This window comes from Petaurus breviceps, unplaced genomic scaffold (genome assembly GCF_028583685.1).
Source record: "Petaurus breviceps papuanus isolate PSGF00001 unplaced genomic scaffold, PetGlider_PUasm1.0 118, whole genome shotgun sequence".
Taxonomy (NCBI): domain Eukaryota; kingdom Metazoa; phylum Chordata; class Mammalia; order Diprotodontia; family Petauridae; genus Petaurus; species Petaurus breviceps.
The window spans coordinates 19,157,667-19,173,162 of NW_027185616.1; the positions used below are offsets into that span (position 1 = coordinate 19,157,667).

The window sequence follows — 15,496 nt, forward strand, 5'->3', positions numbered from 1 at the left end:
GGGGGGGGGCTGTCAATGAGTTCTTGGAAAATGTCTTTGGGGAGTAGAAGGGGCATTATTTCCCAGTTTTGGCCACCTGAGAGCTGGGGTGGAATCCAGTGACCTGTTTCAAGATCAGATCTATCCCAGGCCAATCATTCACTTCTAATCCTCTGAAGTTTGGTTCAACTGTGTCTAGATTAGAACCAAAGGGATTTTACTCATTAGTAAGTGTGAGAATTGCCTAAGGATTGTGTTGGTCTCTAATGCCAAGGTAATTGTTCATTAACACTTGAGCACTAAGGCTACCACAGAGCATTAAGCCAATCCAAGTTGTTGGCTGGGGTTGGGGACCATTCTGTTTCATTGATTTGAAAGGAAAGAAGTGAATGGCCTAGTAAGCTAATATGGGCCCTGCTCAAGTTAAATTTCTCTTTGTAGGGTTCCTGTCTTTTTCCTCCCTCCCTCCCTCCCTCCCTCCTTCCTTCCTTCCTTCCTTCCTTCCTTCCTTCCTTCCTTCCTTCCCTTCTTTCCTTCTTTCTTTTTTTTCAATTACATGTAAAGATAGTTTCTAACATTCATTTTTAAATAAGATTTTGAGCTCCAAATTTTTCTCCCTCTCTCTCTCTCCCTCCCCAAGACAGTAAGCAATCTGATATAGGCTATACATGTCTTTGCAGGGGTTCTTAATACAGTTCAAGATTCTGACTTTAACCTGAAAATGGCTGGGATCTGCTTACTGTACATACTGAATTTCCCCCTTAACAGAAACTGGGATCAATTGGAATTCACTTTCCAAGTGTCCTAATATATGGGCAGCTAGATGGTACAATGGACAGAGCACCAGCCCTGGAGTTAGGAGGATCTGAGTTCAAATTTGGTCTCAGATACTTACTAGTTGTGTGACCCTGGGCAAGTCACTTATCTCTGTTCACCTCAGCTCCTCATCTGTAAAATGAGCTGGAGAAGGAAATGGCAAACCCCTCCAGTATTTTTTACCAAGAAAACCCCAAATGGGGTCATGGAGAGTCAGCATGACTAAAATGATTCAACAATAACAACAACAAAATTTATGTGTAGCTTTTGCTTTCTTCTCTTAATTCCACAAAGTCCTGGGAGTTCAAGTTATAAACTACAGGATAAGGTTACTTTGCTTTGACTTAAATCCCCTCATAGGTTTGGAGGCTATGGAGGTTTTCTATCTCACTAGCATAGTATCTATAAAAAATACTGACACAGGTTAAGACCTTTTCCAGTTCCAGAGACCCATCCTAGCAGCAATAGCCTACTCCCACTCACCCCAGCCATTAATCAATGAATCCATAAATGCAAAAGCATTTATTATATACCAGACACTGAGCTAGGTGCTGGAGAGACTAGCAGAAGGAATGAAAGAAAGCCTACTTTCAGTGAATTTATACTCTAATGGATTACTTTAGCATGAGCTGCCATTGCAATCTGGTGAGGATATGAGTTAGTCCCCCATTATCTTCTCCAAACAGCAAATACCCAGGGTAATCCCAAGTGGGGAAAAGGCACCAGTTGAGGTTTGGGACTTTTAGTGCTTTTTTTTTTTTTAGTACTTTTTCAACAGAACTATCTGTCAGTCAATGTCACGTCAGGTACCTCCTTCCACATAGAACTGAGATGCCAATTTGAAAGAGAGACTGAATGATTTAAAGGGAGATTGTATGAATCTCAACAAAACTGGGGGAACTCATACAGGGAGAGAAAGCCATCATTTAGGTAGATGAGCTCAATGCAGCCTTTTAAAGGGGCTAAACCAGAGGCCAGAGAACATGATCTGGGGGAGGGTGGTAGATGGGGTGGGGGTGGGGGGACAGCTCCATTACTTATATCTATATGGATTTTTTGCAAACGTAAGATTACCCACATCTATCAATCAATCAATCAAATTTATTAGGCTCCTACTCTGTGCCAAGTGCTATGGCTAGGCTGGGGTGGGGTGGGGAGGGTGAAGACGGGAAGCTGACAGAAATATAAAGAACAGAACAATCCCTACTTTTCAGGCTCTTATGTATAAGCAAATAACATTATAAAAGAGACATATTTACTGTATCAGGAATATGAACTGTAGCTATGGGAGATGAGGATAGCAGAAAGCCATCAGAGTTACAAGATGGAAACAAAGGTCAATAGGGCTTGGCTATACCATAGCTGGGTTTCAACAAATACCTGGTATCCAACGTTTGATTTCTGAGCCCTGGACCAAGCTCTCCCATTGGTCCCATTGGACTTACTAGCTGGCATCTGTAGAGCTCTTCAAGGCCAGCAACGCATTTTGCATGCTTTGTCTTATTTGACCTTCTCAACTATATCTATGCCTTCATCTGAGCTTCACAACAATCTTGTGAGGGAGGAGTTACTATTATCCCCATTTAATAGGTGAGAAAACTAAGGCCCAGAGAGGCTAAGTGATTTGCCAAGGATCACAGAGCTAACAGGTGTTTGAGGTGGGATTACAAGTTGAATTTTCTCTTTTTTTTCTTTCTAGACAAGTCACTTAAACTTTGTCATCTTCAATTTCCTTATGTAAAATGCGGATTATGATAGCACCTACCTCAAAAGGTTTGAGGATCAAGTGATCTTCAATACAAATGATCAAATGCAGATATTATATTTGTAAAGTGCCTGGCACATCATTTGCTATTGAGTTGTTTCAATCATGTCTAACTCTCCATGACCCCATCTGGGATTTTCTTAGCAAAGGTACTGGAGTGGTTTGCCATTTCCTTCTCCAGCTCATTTTACAGATGAGGAAACTGAAGCAAACAGGGTAAAGTGACTTTCCCAGGGTCACACAGCTAGTTAAGGGTCTGAGGTCAAATCTGAACCCAGGTTTTTCTGATTCCAGGCCAGGCACTCATCCATTATACCACTTAGCTGCCCTCATAGGCAATAGATAAATGCTTATTCTTTCCCTTTCACTCCCATTTCCTACTCCAATTTTAACACTTTCTCCACATGGAGATTCTTGAGTCCCCCCCAGAGACTCTATGACACACTCTAGGTCAGGGGGTTTTAAATTTGGTGTCAGCCTGTGTATAGCTTCAGGGGATCCATGAATTTGGGTAGGAAAAAATACATATTTATTTTCATAACTATATCTACCTGAAATTTAGTATTTCCTAAGAGGACTATTTAAAAACATGCTCCTGAGATGGGCATCACCAGACTTTCAGAGGGTCCACGACACCCAAAAGGTTCAGAACCCTGACTCTAGGGTCATAGATTCAGAGCCGGGAGGATGGTCTCAGAGGCCATCGAATCCAACCCATTCATTTTACCCAAAAGGAAATTGAGGCTCAGAGAAGTAAGAAGACTTGTTCAAGGCCACTCAGGTAGTAAGCGACGGAGGGAAGATTTGCTTCTAAACCTACATTTATAGGGTCAAGGGTCAGAGGGAAAACACATACAAAGAGGGTGGGGGGGTAAAATGGGGTATCACAGAAATGGGACCATCAACTGCCCAGTGTTCTGTACCCAAGGAGATACAGTTTAGCTGTTTGGCAACTTACCCATGCCCTGCTGGAGCAGGAACCACTTCTTTGTGTTATCAGTGCGTTCTAGGATTATCTGAATCATTTAAGTGTTTCATGCTGTACTTTTTTCCCCTTTCTCACTTAGATTATAAATTCTTGGATGACAAGAGGCCATGTCTTTCATCGTCTCCTTAATTCCTTAGTATATCATTATATACATCATAGGCATTCAAGTAGGGCAGCTAGGGGGCTCAATAAAGTCTTAGGAAGACCTAAGTTCAAATATGGCCTCAGACGCTTACTAGCTCTGTGACCCTGGGCAAGTCACTTATCCCTTTTTGACTCAGTTTCCTCATCTGTAAAATGAGCTGGAGAAGGAAATGGTAAATCATTTTAGTATCTTTGCCAAGGAAACTCCAAATAGGGTCATAAGGAGTTGAGTATAACTGAACAATGACTCAACTGCAAGGCATTTGAGTCAAATAAATAAATGTTGAATAAATATTGAAAAAAAGAAAGGAATGACATGTTTCAGCAATTTAATATATTCCAGTTCTGGGCCAGTTCTTTATAGAGTCATCTTGATGTAGCAGATTATATGCCATACCTGAAGTCAGAAGGACTTGAATCTGAACCCTGCCTCCGACACTTACCAGCTCTTGTGACCCTGGGCAAGTCACTTAACCTCTGACAGAGGTTCAGTTTCCTCATCTGTGAAATGGGTACAATCACAACACTTACTACATAGGATTGCTGTGAAACTCAAACGAAATAAAGCATGTCAAGTGCTTTGGAAACCTTAAAATGCTATATAATAGCTATAATTTAAAAATATATATATATTTTTAAAGCAATCGGGGTTAAGTAACTTGCTCAAGGTTACATAGCCAGTTATTTCTGGGTGTGGTGCTGAGTGTCTGAGCCTGGGATTCGATCTCCAGGTCATCCCAACACTGGAGCTGGTGCTCTTACTCACTGAGCCACCCGGCCACCCCTAAGAAATTGGGGTTATGTAACTTGCTCAAGGTTACACGGCCAGTTATTTCTGGGTGGGTGCTAAGTGTCTGAGACCAGGATTCGATCTCCAGGTCATCCCGACACTGGAGCCGGTGCTCTTACTGGATGTGCTACCTGGCTGCCCCTAATTTTAAAATATTTTTATAGCTATATATTATGCTAGCTAGTCTTCCTCTTGGATTTTTATTTTTTCTTTTCTGAAGAAACTTTTATCATACTGAGGATGCAACATGTTCAGAAAGGTAAGGAAATTCAAAGTACATACAAAGTAATTTCTTTTTTCCCCTATGTCATGTCAATAACTTAATATTTTTTGGATACTTTTTTTAAATTTCAGAATTTATTTATATATTTTTAGTTTTCAACATTCATTTCCACAGCTATTATTATTCTTTTTTGTTTTTTTTTTTTGGAGGGGGGAGGGCAGGGCAATTGAGGTTAAGTGACTTGCCCAAGGTCACACGGCTAGTTTTTTGTTGAACTCAGGTTCTCCTGACTCCAGGGCCGGTGCTCTATTCACTGTGCCACCTAGCCACCCCCAATTATTCAAAAATAATAGATAAACACTAAATGGAAAAATAGTAGGATAATTTCTACTTAAAGCATATCAGATTTCCCTTAAATTGTTTCTCAATCGAACAATAATAATAACAACAATAATAGTAATAGCATTATAGTAACAATAGTATTATAGTAACAACAAGAACAACAATCATAATCATAAAAATCCTCAAAGGTGAATAAAGACTCATCTTACCAGAAGCTCAAAGAAGAACCAGGCATATTTGAAGACTGCTTCTCTCACCATGCCAGTGCTGACCACCATCTGCAGTGCCAATTCCTCATGGAAGTGCTGAACCGGAAGGTAAAAAGGGGAGCTGAGAATAGCTGTCTCTGACATCCCCCTTTGACCAGCCTAAATAGCCTCTGGAGAGCTTAATTTGGGATCCTAAGCCATGTAGTGGGTTCTACCTCCTCCCACAGGGTGCTGGGAGTCAAAGAATCTGGCAATTTACTTACTTATGACCTGTGTGGCTGACCAGTGCCTCAGTCTCCTCATTCATAAAATGAAGACTACATGATATCTAAAATCTCTTCTCTATCCCAGTCTATGATTCTACATATCAGGATATCTGAGTTTTAGTCCCATTTCTACCATTATTTTGCTGTATACTTTTGAACAAATCATTTCATCTCTATGGCACTCAGTCTACTCCTCTGTAAAATAAGAAGGCTAGACTAGATCAAGGGAGTCAACCCAGGGTTCATGAGCTTATTAAAAAAACAATTGATAACTATTTCAATATAACTGATTTCTTGGGGGCAGCTAGGTGGTACAGTGAGTAGAACACTGGTCCTAAAGTCAGGAGGACCTGAATTCAAATCTGGCCTCAGACACTTAACACTTACTAGCCGTGTGACCTTGGGCAAGTCACTTAACCCCAATTGCCCTCCCAAAAACAAAAAACAAAAAAAAATTTTAATATAACTGGTTTCTTCTGTAGTATATTTTATGCATTTAAAAACATTATTCTGAGGGGCTTCACCAGGCTGAGAACTTCTGGCCTAGATGATCTCTAAAGTCCTTTCTGGTTCTAAAATTCTATAATCTTATGATTCTAAAATGACCCAAAGGAAAGGACCCATGTGGACAATGCGATCTGTTCTATATATAAATTGTACTTCCGTGTTTCATGCATACATACATTTCAGACATGGTGGTATCACCTTGGATCTATAACCTTGGAGTCACTACATCCCCAGAATCAGGTTCCTGAAAGACTTAAGATTTGGAAACCTTGGTTTGAAGTCTTCCAAGATTTCATGTCATATTTTATTTTATTTCTCCTTGTTTGGGGTCATCTCTTTACTCAATATCTCAGATATTTCATTTCCCATCCAGCTGCACTCATTTTGGATTTCTCTGACTTCTCTGCTAGCAAACCTTTTGAATTCCCTCCACCCCTGTTCAATGTTCTTTTTGTGTATTACCTTCTGGCATTAGATTGTAAGCTCCTTGAGGGCAGGAACTAACTTTCTCAGTAGTATTTGTATCAGTGTTTGGTAAATAGTAGGCACTTCATAAATGTTTATTAACTGCTATTAACTAAATGTTTATTGATTATCATCAACTCCAGTAGGGGAGAAGAGATTTCAGACAAGGACAAGATCTCAAATGTCTATCGTTCAATTTATCGACTTATTGGTGGCTTTTCCAAAACAAAGTCTTGTGAAGAAATGAAGAGTTATAACTAAAATTCTTTTTCTTCCCAATGACAAAAGCAACTGAGACAATAGGTAGGTAGGACTGTTTATAGCTGAATTAGGAGAGGGGACAATCTACTCTCTGTCCCTGCAGGAGCTGGGGTAGAATGTGAGGGCCATGAATACTGAGGGTGGCAGCTGCACTGTATGACAACCTGGGCTAGTGAAGGTCTTGAGGTGAGGTTCAAAGATGGTGGTTGCAATGAAACAAGTGCACCCAGCACCATGAAATTTCTGTGGAGCAAAGCCCAGCTCACCTCATGCTAGTTATGGCTCTGGGGAGATTTTCAAGACCATAGGCCAAAAATGAGTCTTGAGGATTGTCTGTGGATTTAATTTGTCTGTAGTATCTCTGTTTACCCTCCATCCCCTCACTTTCCTTAGCTTAGATTTAAAAAAATGAGCTAACCACCTTAAAATTATATTTAAACATAACTTGGTATCTTTCTACCTTACTCCGGCAAAGAATTGGTTAGAAGAAAGAAGGCACTCCATCAGCACCAAAGTCTATGACAGTAGCAATAATAACAAGGAGACAAGTCTCTGGTATTAAATATAACTGCTGAAAAATAGGTCAGGTCAGCTGCTAGCTTGTTATGCGGAGAAGAGATTAGAGAAGGATAAGCGGTTTCTTAAAGCCCTTTATTTTGTTTACAAGCACACATGATTACATGTCGTGACTTTGGGGGTTATCTATAATAGCAGAGGAGTACAGAGCTATTGGTTAAGTTATTAGTAAATGAAAAGAACATATGATGGCAGAGCTCAGCTGAGGAGGCTTCACTGGTGACAGATCCCTGAGTATAAAGTCTAGGTCTCGGTGGTTTCAATTTCTGCTCGCTTGACTTTTTCCCCTCCAAATGATTCCATTCTAGTGAGTTCCCGTGACAGAAGTATGCAAGGCTCTGAGCTTACGAGAAACTAGGCCTTGCCTAAAGAAGTTTGGGACACAGACAATTGTGAAACAATAAAAACTCTAAATGCAACTTTACTATTTCACAGGGCCCGTGATAAACCTGGGTCACAGAATCATAGAATGCTGGCACAAGAATAGATCTTAGAAATCAGCTAATTAGGTTTAGTTTAGCATGAGGTCTGTGAACTTAAAAAAAGCAACAAACCAATACCATTGATAACTGTTCAATATAGCTGGTTTCCAATGTAATCCTATCTATTTTATGCACTTAGAAACATTATTCTGAGAAGGGGCCTCACCAAACTGTCAAAGGGTCCATGATACAAAAAAAGATTAAGAACCTCTGATCTAATCCAACCCTTTCATTTTACAGATGAGGAAACTGAGGTCAGAAAGGGTAAGGGATTTGCCAAGGGCTACCCAGCTGCCTGGTGATGACTAGTACTCAGGTCTCCAGGCTCTCGGGTCAGGCTTGCAACTACACTGCATTACTTCTAGAGGGGAGTTAGTTGATTTGTCATCCACATTGTGTTTCATGTTCCCTGTGAAACACAATGTTCCCTTGGCCAGTGTCCCACGTTCCGAACTTCTCCCTCATCCCAACAAAACTGACTTATTCTGAATCCCTTTCTGCTATCAGTTTCTAAGTCACACCCATCCCTTTTTTTCTATGTACACGGCCAACATTTAAGTTCAAGCCATCATTACCTCTGACCGGAGTCCAAATTGGACTCCTAACTGCCTGTCTCCATCTTTTCCTATTCTTTCTTGATGTGGCTGCCAAAAGGGCCTTTCTAAAGCACAGGTTTGGCCATATCATCCATCCCCTAGCTCAGAAATCTTCCTACTGCCTCTCAGACAAAATACAAGATTCCCAACTTGGCATTTAAAGCCCTTTCCAGTCTGGCTCCAGCCTACTTTTCCAGCGTCATAGCACACTACTGTCCTTGACATTCTTCCTTCCAGTCAAACTGACCTCATTCTTTTCTGATCTTATCATTCCCATCTTCCAGCCCTGTGATGCATCGCTTCACTTTCTGCTCTCTGGGGTGGCTTTCCTGCTGTTCTTCACTCTTCTCCATATTTTTGTCCAGGCTACCTCTTTCTGCTTAATAAATGTTGATTGATTGATTGGAATGTGCTCCCTCTTCCCTTTTGCCTCTTAGAACCCCCAGGTTTCTTCTGTCATAGCTTAGGTCCTATGGCTATGGCAAGCCTTTCTTAACTCATTTAGGTATTCTTTCATTTAGATTCTTTCCCTCCTCAAATGATAGTGGATATATACCTATTTGTTGACATGTTATATGCAGGCAGGCAACTAGATGGCCTGGTAGGGAAAGCTTTGGGCCTGAAATCAGGAGGGTTTGAGTTAAAATATGGTCTTGGTCACTTACTAGCTATAAGTGACTCTGCTAAGTCACTTAACCTCTGTTAATCTCAGTTTTCTTAATTACACAATGGGGATATTAATAGCCCTTAGCTCCTAGGTTGAGACTATTTATATAGTGCTTGGGATGGTGACTGACACAATTGGTGCTTAATAAATATTTATTTCAGGGTGGCTAGGTGGCACAGTGAATAGAGCACTGGCCCTGGAGTCAGGAGGACCTGAGTTCAAATATGGCCTCAGATGCTTGACACACTTACTAGCCATGTGACTTTGGGCAAGTCACTTAACCCCAATTGCCCTACAAAAAAAAAAGCAAAATAAATAAATAAATAAAATTAAAAATAAATGTTTATTTCCTTTCTATATCTCCATTAGAATGTAAGCTCCTTGAGGGCAGTGACTGCTTTTTATTTTATCATTTTATCACCATTGCAGAGTTTAGAGTCTTATATATAGTGGATGCTTAATGAATGATTGTTAGGTTTGATTGGTAATCTGATAAAAGTCTTGCTATGTAGCAAATGGCCTCATGTGTGTTCCTTCCTATGTAAACTAGCTGCATTTTGTCAGGGGCCTTGTGGAGAAAATGTCTTAGCCTCAAACTGATTCAAATGGCAGAAATTTCAGATATTTTGACAGGGGAAGAAATTTTGATCAGGCAGGAGATTAGAGCAGGCCATGATCATGTCTATACTATTAGCTAGAATGAGACAAATTGGTAAATATAATTGGAGGCTGAAAGAAAGTGACATTTTCTATCAGACTAGAGGTTGAAATTTTGAGCTGGAAGGAAAATGATGATATCATACAGTCCATTTTACATTTTATAGAAAAGGAAACTGAGGTCCAGAATTATATTGGCTGGATCCACCTCACTCGTTGCTATACCAAATACACAATTATTGTATATTTTAGTGGGAGGGTCTGAGTTGACTACCTGGGAAGAGAAGCCTGGTTATAGGATCATAGTGAGATTTCTGGAAGGGACCTGAGAAGTGATCCTGTCCAACCTCCCCCATTGTACAGATGAGGAGACTGAAGCCTAGAGAGATGAGGTGAGTTGTTTGAAGTCACACAGATCGTAAGATTCAGGTACAGACTCCTTGGCTCCAAACACAGTACGCTTTTCTCTCTGCCACTCTGTCTCTCGTTATATTGGTGATATGCAGATATGAGGAAGGAGTAAAGAAATATGTGTGTGTGTTTGTAAGAAAGAAAGAGAGAGAGAGAGAAGGAAAGAAAAGAGGGAGAGAGAAAGAGAGAGGGAAGAGAGAAAAAAGAGAGGGAGAAAGAAAAATTGTATATGGGGGAGAGAAAAAAGAGAGAAAAAAAGGAAGATAAAAAGAGAGAAGGGGAAAGAAAGGGAGAGAGAGAGAAAGAAAAGAGTGAAAAGTTACGGAGAAAGGGGGAGAAAGGTAGAGAGAAGGAGAAAGAAAGAGGGAAGGTAGAGAAAAGAGAGGGGGAGAAAGAAAGAGAGACAAATTTATAGAGAGAGGAGAGAGAAGACAGAGACAGATGCAGGGACTCCCTCTCTCCCTCCTGTCACTATTCTCATGTGACGGGTTACCTTCTTGCTGGCTGGTCTTGGAACTGTAGTGGAACTTGGGGTGTCATTGTTCCCTTGGCTGTAGTAAGACATCCGATTGCAGACACGATCAGCAGCCTATGATACATAACCAAGAATTAAGTCAAATACATACCATCTTGTAAGAGAATGAACCATTGGACTAAGAAAAAAACCCAACCAAAAAACAAAAGACCCTCAGAATTTATTTTTAAAGGCTGTTGTTGAATGAGAAAGTTGGACTACATCATCTTTAAAGTCTCTGACAGCATAATTTTATAAGCCTATGAATTTAGATAGCAAGATACCAATGAAACTATGTTGAACTACTGCCCCTCTGTGGCCTATTTAGGTACTCTTTAGTTTGCTAAACTAAATGATGGTTCAATGGACAAAATCATTAGAGTCTACTTAGGGAGTGAAGGTGAGTTCAGCTGTGAATTAAGACCCTATACAATAAAACTTGGGGTTCTTTCCTTTGTTGTTGGGGTTTTTTTGGTAATAAAAAACATACAGTTAAGGAAGGGAGATAGGACACATACGGGGGGAATATAAAGGTATTATGTAAAATTACACAGGCAAGGCATGATAGGATAAAGTCTTCTAGAAAAATTCAAAAAATTTGAGGGGGGTGGGTGGGAAGGAGAATGAGGAAGGCTTCAAAGTGGGACTGGTCCATGAAGATAGGTGTATCCTACCAGTGACACAGGCTTTGGGCAAGTTACCTAACTTAATAGTATCCCCAAGCAATTCTCTAAGATTAGAAATGGCAGGGCAATTGCTAATCTGCATTAATGGTAGAAGTCCCCTTGAGGGAAGCTCTCTCTACCAATGAAATAATGATGATGCTGATGCTGAAAATGATATAATGGTGATGAGAGCTAGTGCACATTAAGGTCTACAAAGTGCCTTACATATATCACATTTGATCCTTCCTTACAACAGGTAAGTGCTGTCATAACCCCAATTTACAGTTGAGAAAAATGAGGCAAATGTTAGAATACTATATTAAATGCTATTATTATCATCTTCGAAAAATGTGTTTTGTTAAATAGCACGAGAGCAAGAGTCTGAAATATCAAAAACAATATTTAACATCCCACTAGAGAAAAAGTTCTTTAAAATACTTTGACAATTGCATTTCAATATAATTGGCTTCTTTTATAATCCTAAAATTTCATTTTGTTTGTTTGAAAACATTATTCTGCCAAAGGGAACTATGACCCAACAAAGAGTAAAAACCCCTAGACTCGAGGAGCATATGGTAGTGTCGATCCTCGGCCTTCAACCCATGGGAATGGCATTGATTTTCGGCTTACTGGTTGTTAGGAAATACCTGTTGTCAACATGTGCTGTACGTGGTCATGACCAGAAGGCTGGAATTACAAGGCTGGGTAGTAGGGTGATGGGCATAGAGGACAGCAGAACTACCAAGAGTAATTAAGCCAATTTCAATACAGTGCCCTCCAGGAGGGATTCCATGAATGGAAGCCAATTTAGCTTTCACTTGCTTTCCAGATAACCTTGGCACATCCTAGACAGGTGCCTAAGGTGCCACCTGGGTAATCCCAAACTAGATGCATATGCTTTCTTATTAGACTGTACTTTACCTCCTAAAACTAAGGGATAAGTAGAAAACCATGGCTATAGTGTACATAGTTTTTGCTTTCATTAATGTCATTGAAAAGGTCATCTGATGACAGTAAAACTTCCAAAGAGATAATGACCTGCAGCCTGACCTGGTGAATAGAAAGTCAGCCTTGGGAGTCAGGCTGACCTGGGCTTAGTTCCTGGCTTTGACAGAAAACTGGCTGTTCTTCTTTCTTGGTGGTACTACGCAGGTTAATTAATTCCTGGTTGTTAAGTCATGAATTTGAAAAGGAGATGATAGAAAAATGTTTTACAATTATGCTTATTCCTTTTTAAAGAATGATATTTTTTCACTAAAAATAAAACCTACGATAATCACATGATGAAGTAGTCTTTGAGCTTTCCTCAGTCTGGCAGACCTGCAAGCCCCAAGGATTGCCCCTTTACTTTAAGAACTGTTTCAGGACCTCAGTTTATTATCTTCTCTTATTGTTCTCCTCTTGGTCTGTGCTGTCGAGAATCATTTATCAGTAATCTGGATAAAGGTGGAGAGGGCATGTTTATTAAATTTGGAGATGGCTCAGAACTCAAAAGGGAGAGGGAGAGTTAGCTAACACAGTGAATGACAGAGACAGGATCCCAACACATCTTGATGGGTGGCAGCATTTATTTGTTTGACCTAATAGGAAGATAATCATTCCGCAAACAGTCAAGATTTACACTTAGGTTGGAAAAATTGACTTCACAAGGGCAAGATGGGAGGATCATTGCTAGGAGTTGATCTGAAAAAGATCTTGGGGGGGGGGGGGGTATTAGTGTACTGCAAGGTGAATATGAGTAAACAATGTGGTATGATTGAGGCCCCTCCCCCCTCCAAAGCTGCTAATGTAATCTTGGGCTCTTTTTTTTCTGGAGGGGAGAAGGCAAGGCAATTGGGGTTAAGTGACTTGCCCAAGGTCACACAGCTAGTTAAGTGTCAAGTGTCTGAGGCTGGATTTGAATTCAGGTCCTCCTGACTCCAGGGCCAGTGCTTTTTAAGAGAGGTACAGATTCCAAGAATAAGGAAGTGGTCATCCAGCTGTACTTTGCCCTAGTTAGACCAGAACCAATATACAGTATTAAAATACATATATATATATACTGATAATAATTTAATATCAATTTAATAGCCCTTAATAAGATCCAAGGCCTGAAGTAATCAAGCAGAAGAGCCTGGACCCAACAGCTCCTTTGTTCTCTGAGTAAACTCAGAGAATACCTCTTCCTAGGTCAACAACCCCAGATGGGGTTGATATAAGAGTATTCTTTCTTCTGCCAAGGATGAGACCCTGAACCCATGACACTATCTTGAATAATGGAACTTTTTTTAATCTTAATATTTTTTGGGCATGTATTATGTTATGGCATGTTAATGATAAAGAAAACACAGATGTTCTAGGTTGTAAAATCCATTTATACCTTGTCATTTCCTTTACCTTATTAAGAAAATTCCTTTTCTGTAATCATAAATTTGACCCTGAGTTGGGATTGTTCTAAAATGTATTTACGCTTTCTCATTCTTTTGATCAGGACTCCATGATCATGTTTCTGCTAGCTTTATGGGAATAAATAATACAAAAATACATGTCACTTGGCCTGTTTATCTCCTTTAACCGAACTTTTTAGGTTAACAATACATACATATATACATGTGTATCTCTATATCTTTGACCTTGCAAAAGAAAGCAGCAGTAGCAACACTGTAGCATAATGCATTGTTGTTTTACATCATCCTGCCATGACAATGAGTGGGGAGTTCTAGAAATATAATGGGAGGAGGTAGAAAACTCCTGATCGTTCTTCACTGCAATTTCCTTTCATTAGAGGAGACTTAAAAAAATAAAAGTTTTGTCTTATTTCTTTTTTTTTTTTTGCCTTTTGGAGGGCAATTGGGGTTAAGTAACTTGCTCAAGATTACATGGCTAGTTTTTTTGTGTAGGTGTGAAGTGTCTGAGGCCAGAACCGAACTCGGGTCCTCCCAAATCTGGGGCCGGAGCTTTACTCATGGCGCCACCTAACCACCCCATTTTGTCTTATTTCTTAAAAGTTTAAGGAAATATGAGGAATTCAGAGAAACATGACATGACAGATTTCTATGAATTAAACCACCTAAAATAAGAACTCTGAGAGCAGCCTATAGGATGACAGCAAGACGTAAATGACAAAACCACTAAAGGAAAACCAAGCTCTGGGCAACGGGAATGACCAATCCTGGTCCCAGAGAACAGATGAAGTAGAGTGGGCCATTTGGGGCAGAAAGGTGGGGCCGTGGAGGCAAAATGGTGTACACAACTATCAGATACACTGCAGATACGTTGTTTTGGCTTTTTAAAAACCATTTCTTCTTTGTTACAAGGAAGGGTTCAAATTGGGGTTAGGAGGATATCAACTTTTATTAAGAGCCTACTATGTGCCAGGTACTGTGCTAAGTACTAGGGATACAAAAAGAGGTGGGAGACAGTTCCTGCCTTCAAGGAACTTACACTCTAACTGGTTATGGACAGGGCAAACAGAAGATCATCAACAGAGGGAAGGCACTAGAATTAAGGTGTGTGAGGGAAGGCTTCCTGTAGAAGTTGGGGGTTTAGTTGGGACCTAAAGAAAGCCAGAGGGGTCAGTAGGTGGAGTGGAGAAGGAAGAACATTCCTGGTGTGGGGGACAGCCAGAGAAGAAGACCGAAGCTGAGGGAGAGATTGTCTCATTCGTGGACAGTCAGGAGGCCAGTGTCACTGGCCTGAAGAGTGGGTGGTGGGGAGTAAGGTGTAAGGAGACTCAAAAGGTAGGAGGGGGCTGGGTTACAAAGGGCTTTGAATGACAAACAGCATTTTGTGTTTGATCCTGGAAGTAATAGGGAGCCACTAGAGTTTGTGAGTGGGGGCATGACATGGTCAGACCTGAACCTTAGTGGATGAATGGAAGATGGATTGGGGGGGTGGGGTGAGGGGAGGAATTGAGGCAGGCAGTCCCAGAACAGGCTACTACAGCCATCCAGGTGTGAGATGATGAGGGCCTACTCTGGAGAGTTGGGGGTATACTCAACAGATGCTTGGGAACAGTTTGGATATGGTGTGTGAGTGCTAGTGAGGAATCCAGGATGACCCCTAGGTTGTGAGCCTGAGGGACTGGGAAGACGCTATGGCCCTCTGTGGTAACTGGGAAGGCAGAAGGAGGGGAGAGTCTGAGGGAAAGACAATGAGGTCCATTTGGGATGCATATGACTGAAATAAAGATAA

At 40.6% G+C, this 15,496-nt stretch overlaps 1 protein-coding gene across 2 annotated transcripts in view; it reads right to left on the reverse strand.

The window, feature by feature from the left end:
* The window catches only part of DOCK8 (dedicator of cytokinesis 8), a 329,548-nt gene that overhangs the window by 87,443 nt on the left and 226,609 nt on the right, over positions 1 to 15,496 (reverse strand). For both annotated transcript variants that reach the window (XM_069086859.1, XM_069086866.1), the window contains exons 23-24: positions 10,638 to 10,733; positions 5,257 to 5,352 (exon numbers count right to left, since the gene is read on the reverse strand). In XM_069086859.1, coding sequence (XP_068942960.1) covers positions 5,257 to 5,352; positions 10,638 to 10,733 — 192 coding nt within the window. The remainder of the gene's footprint in view (positions 1 to 5,256; positions 5,353 to 10,637; positions 10,734 to 15,496) is intronic.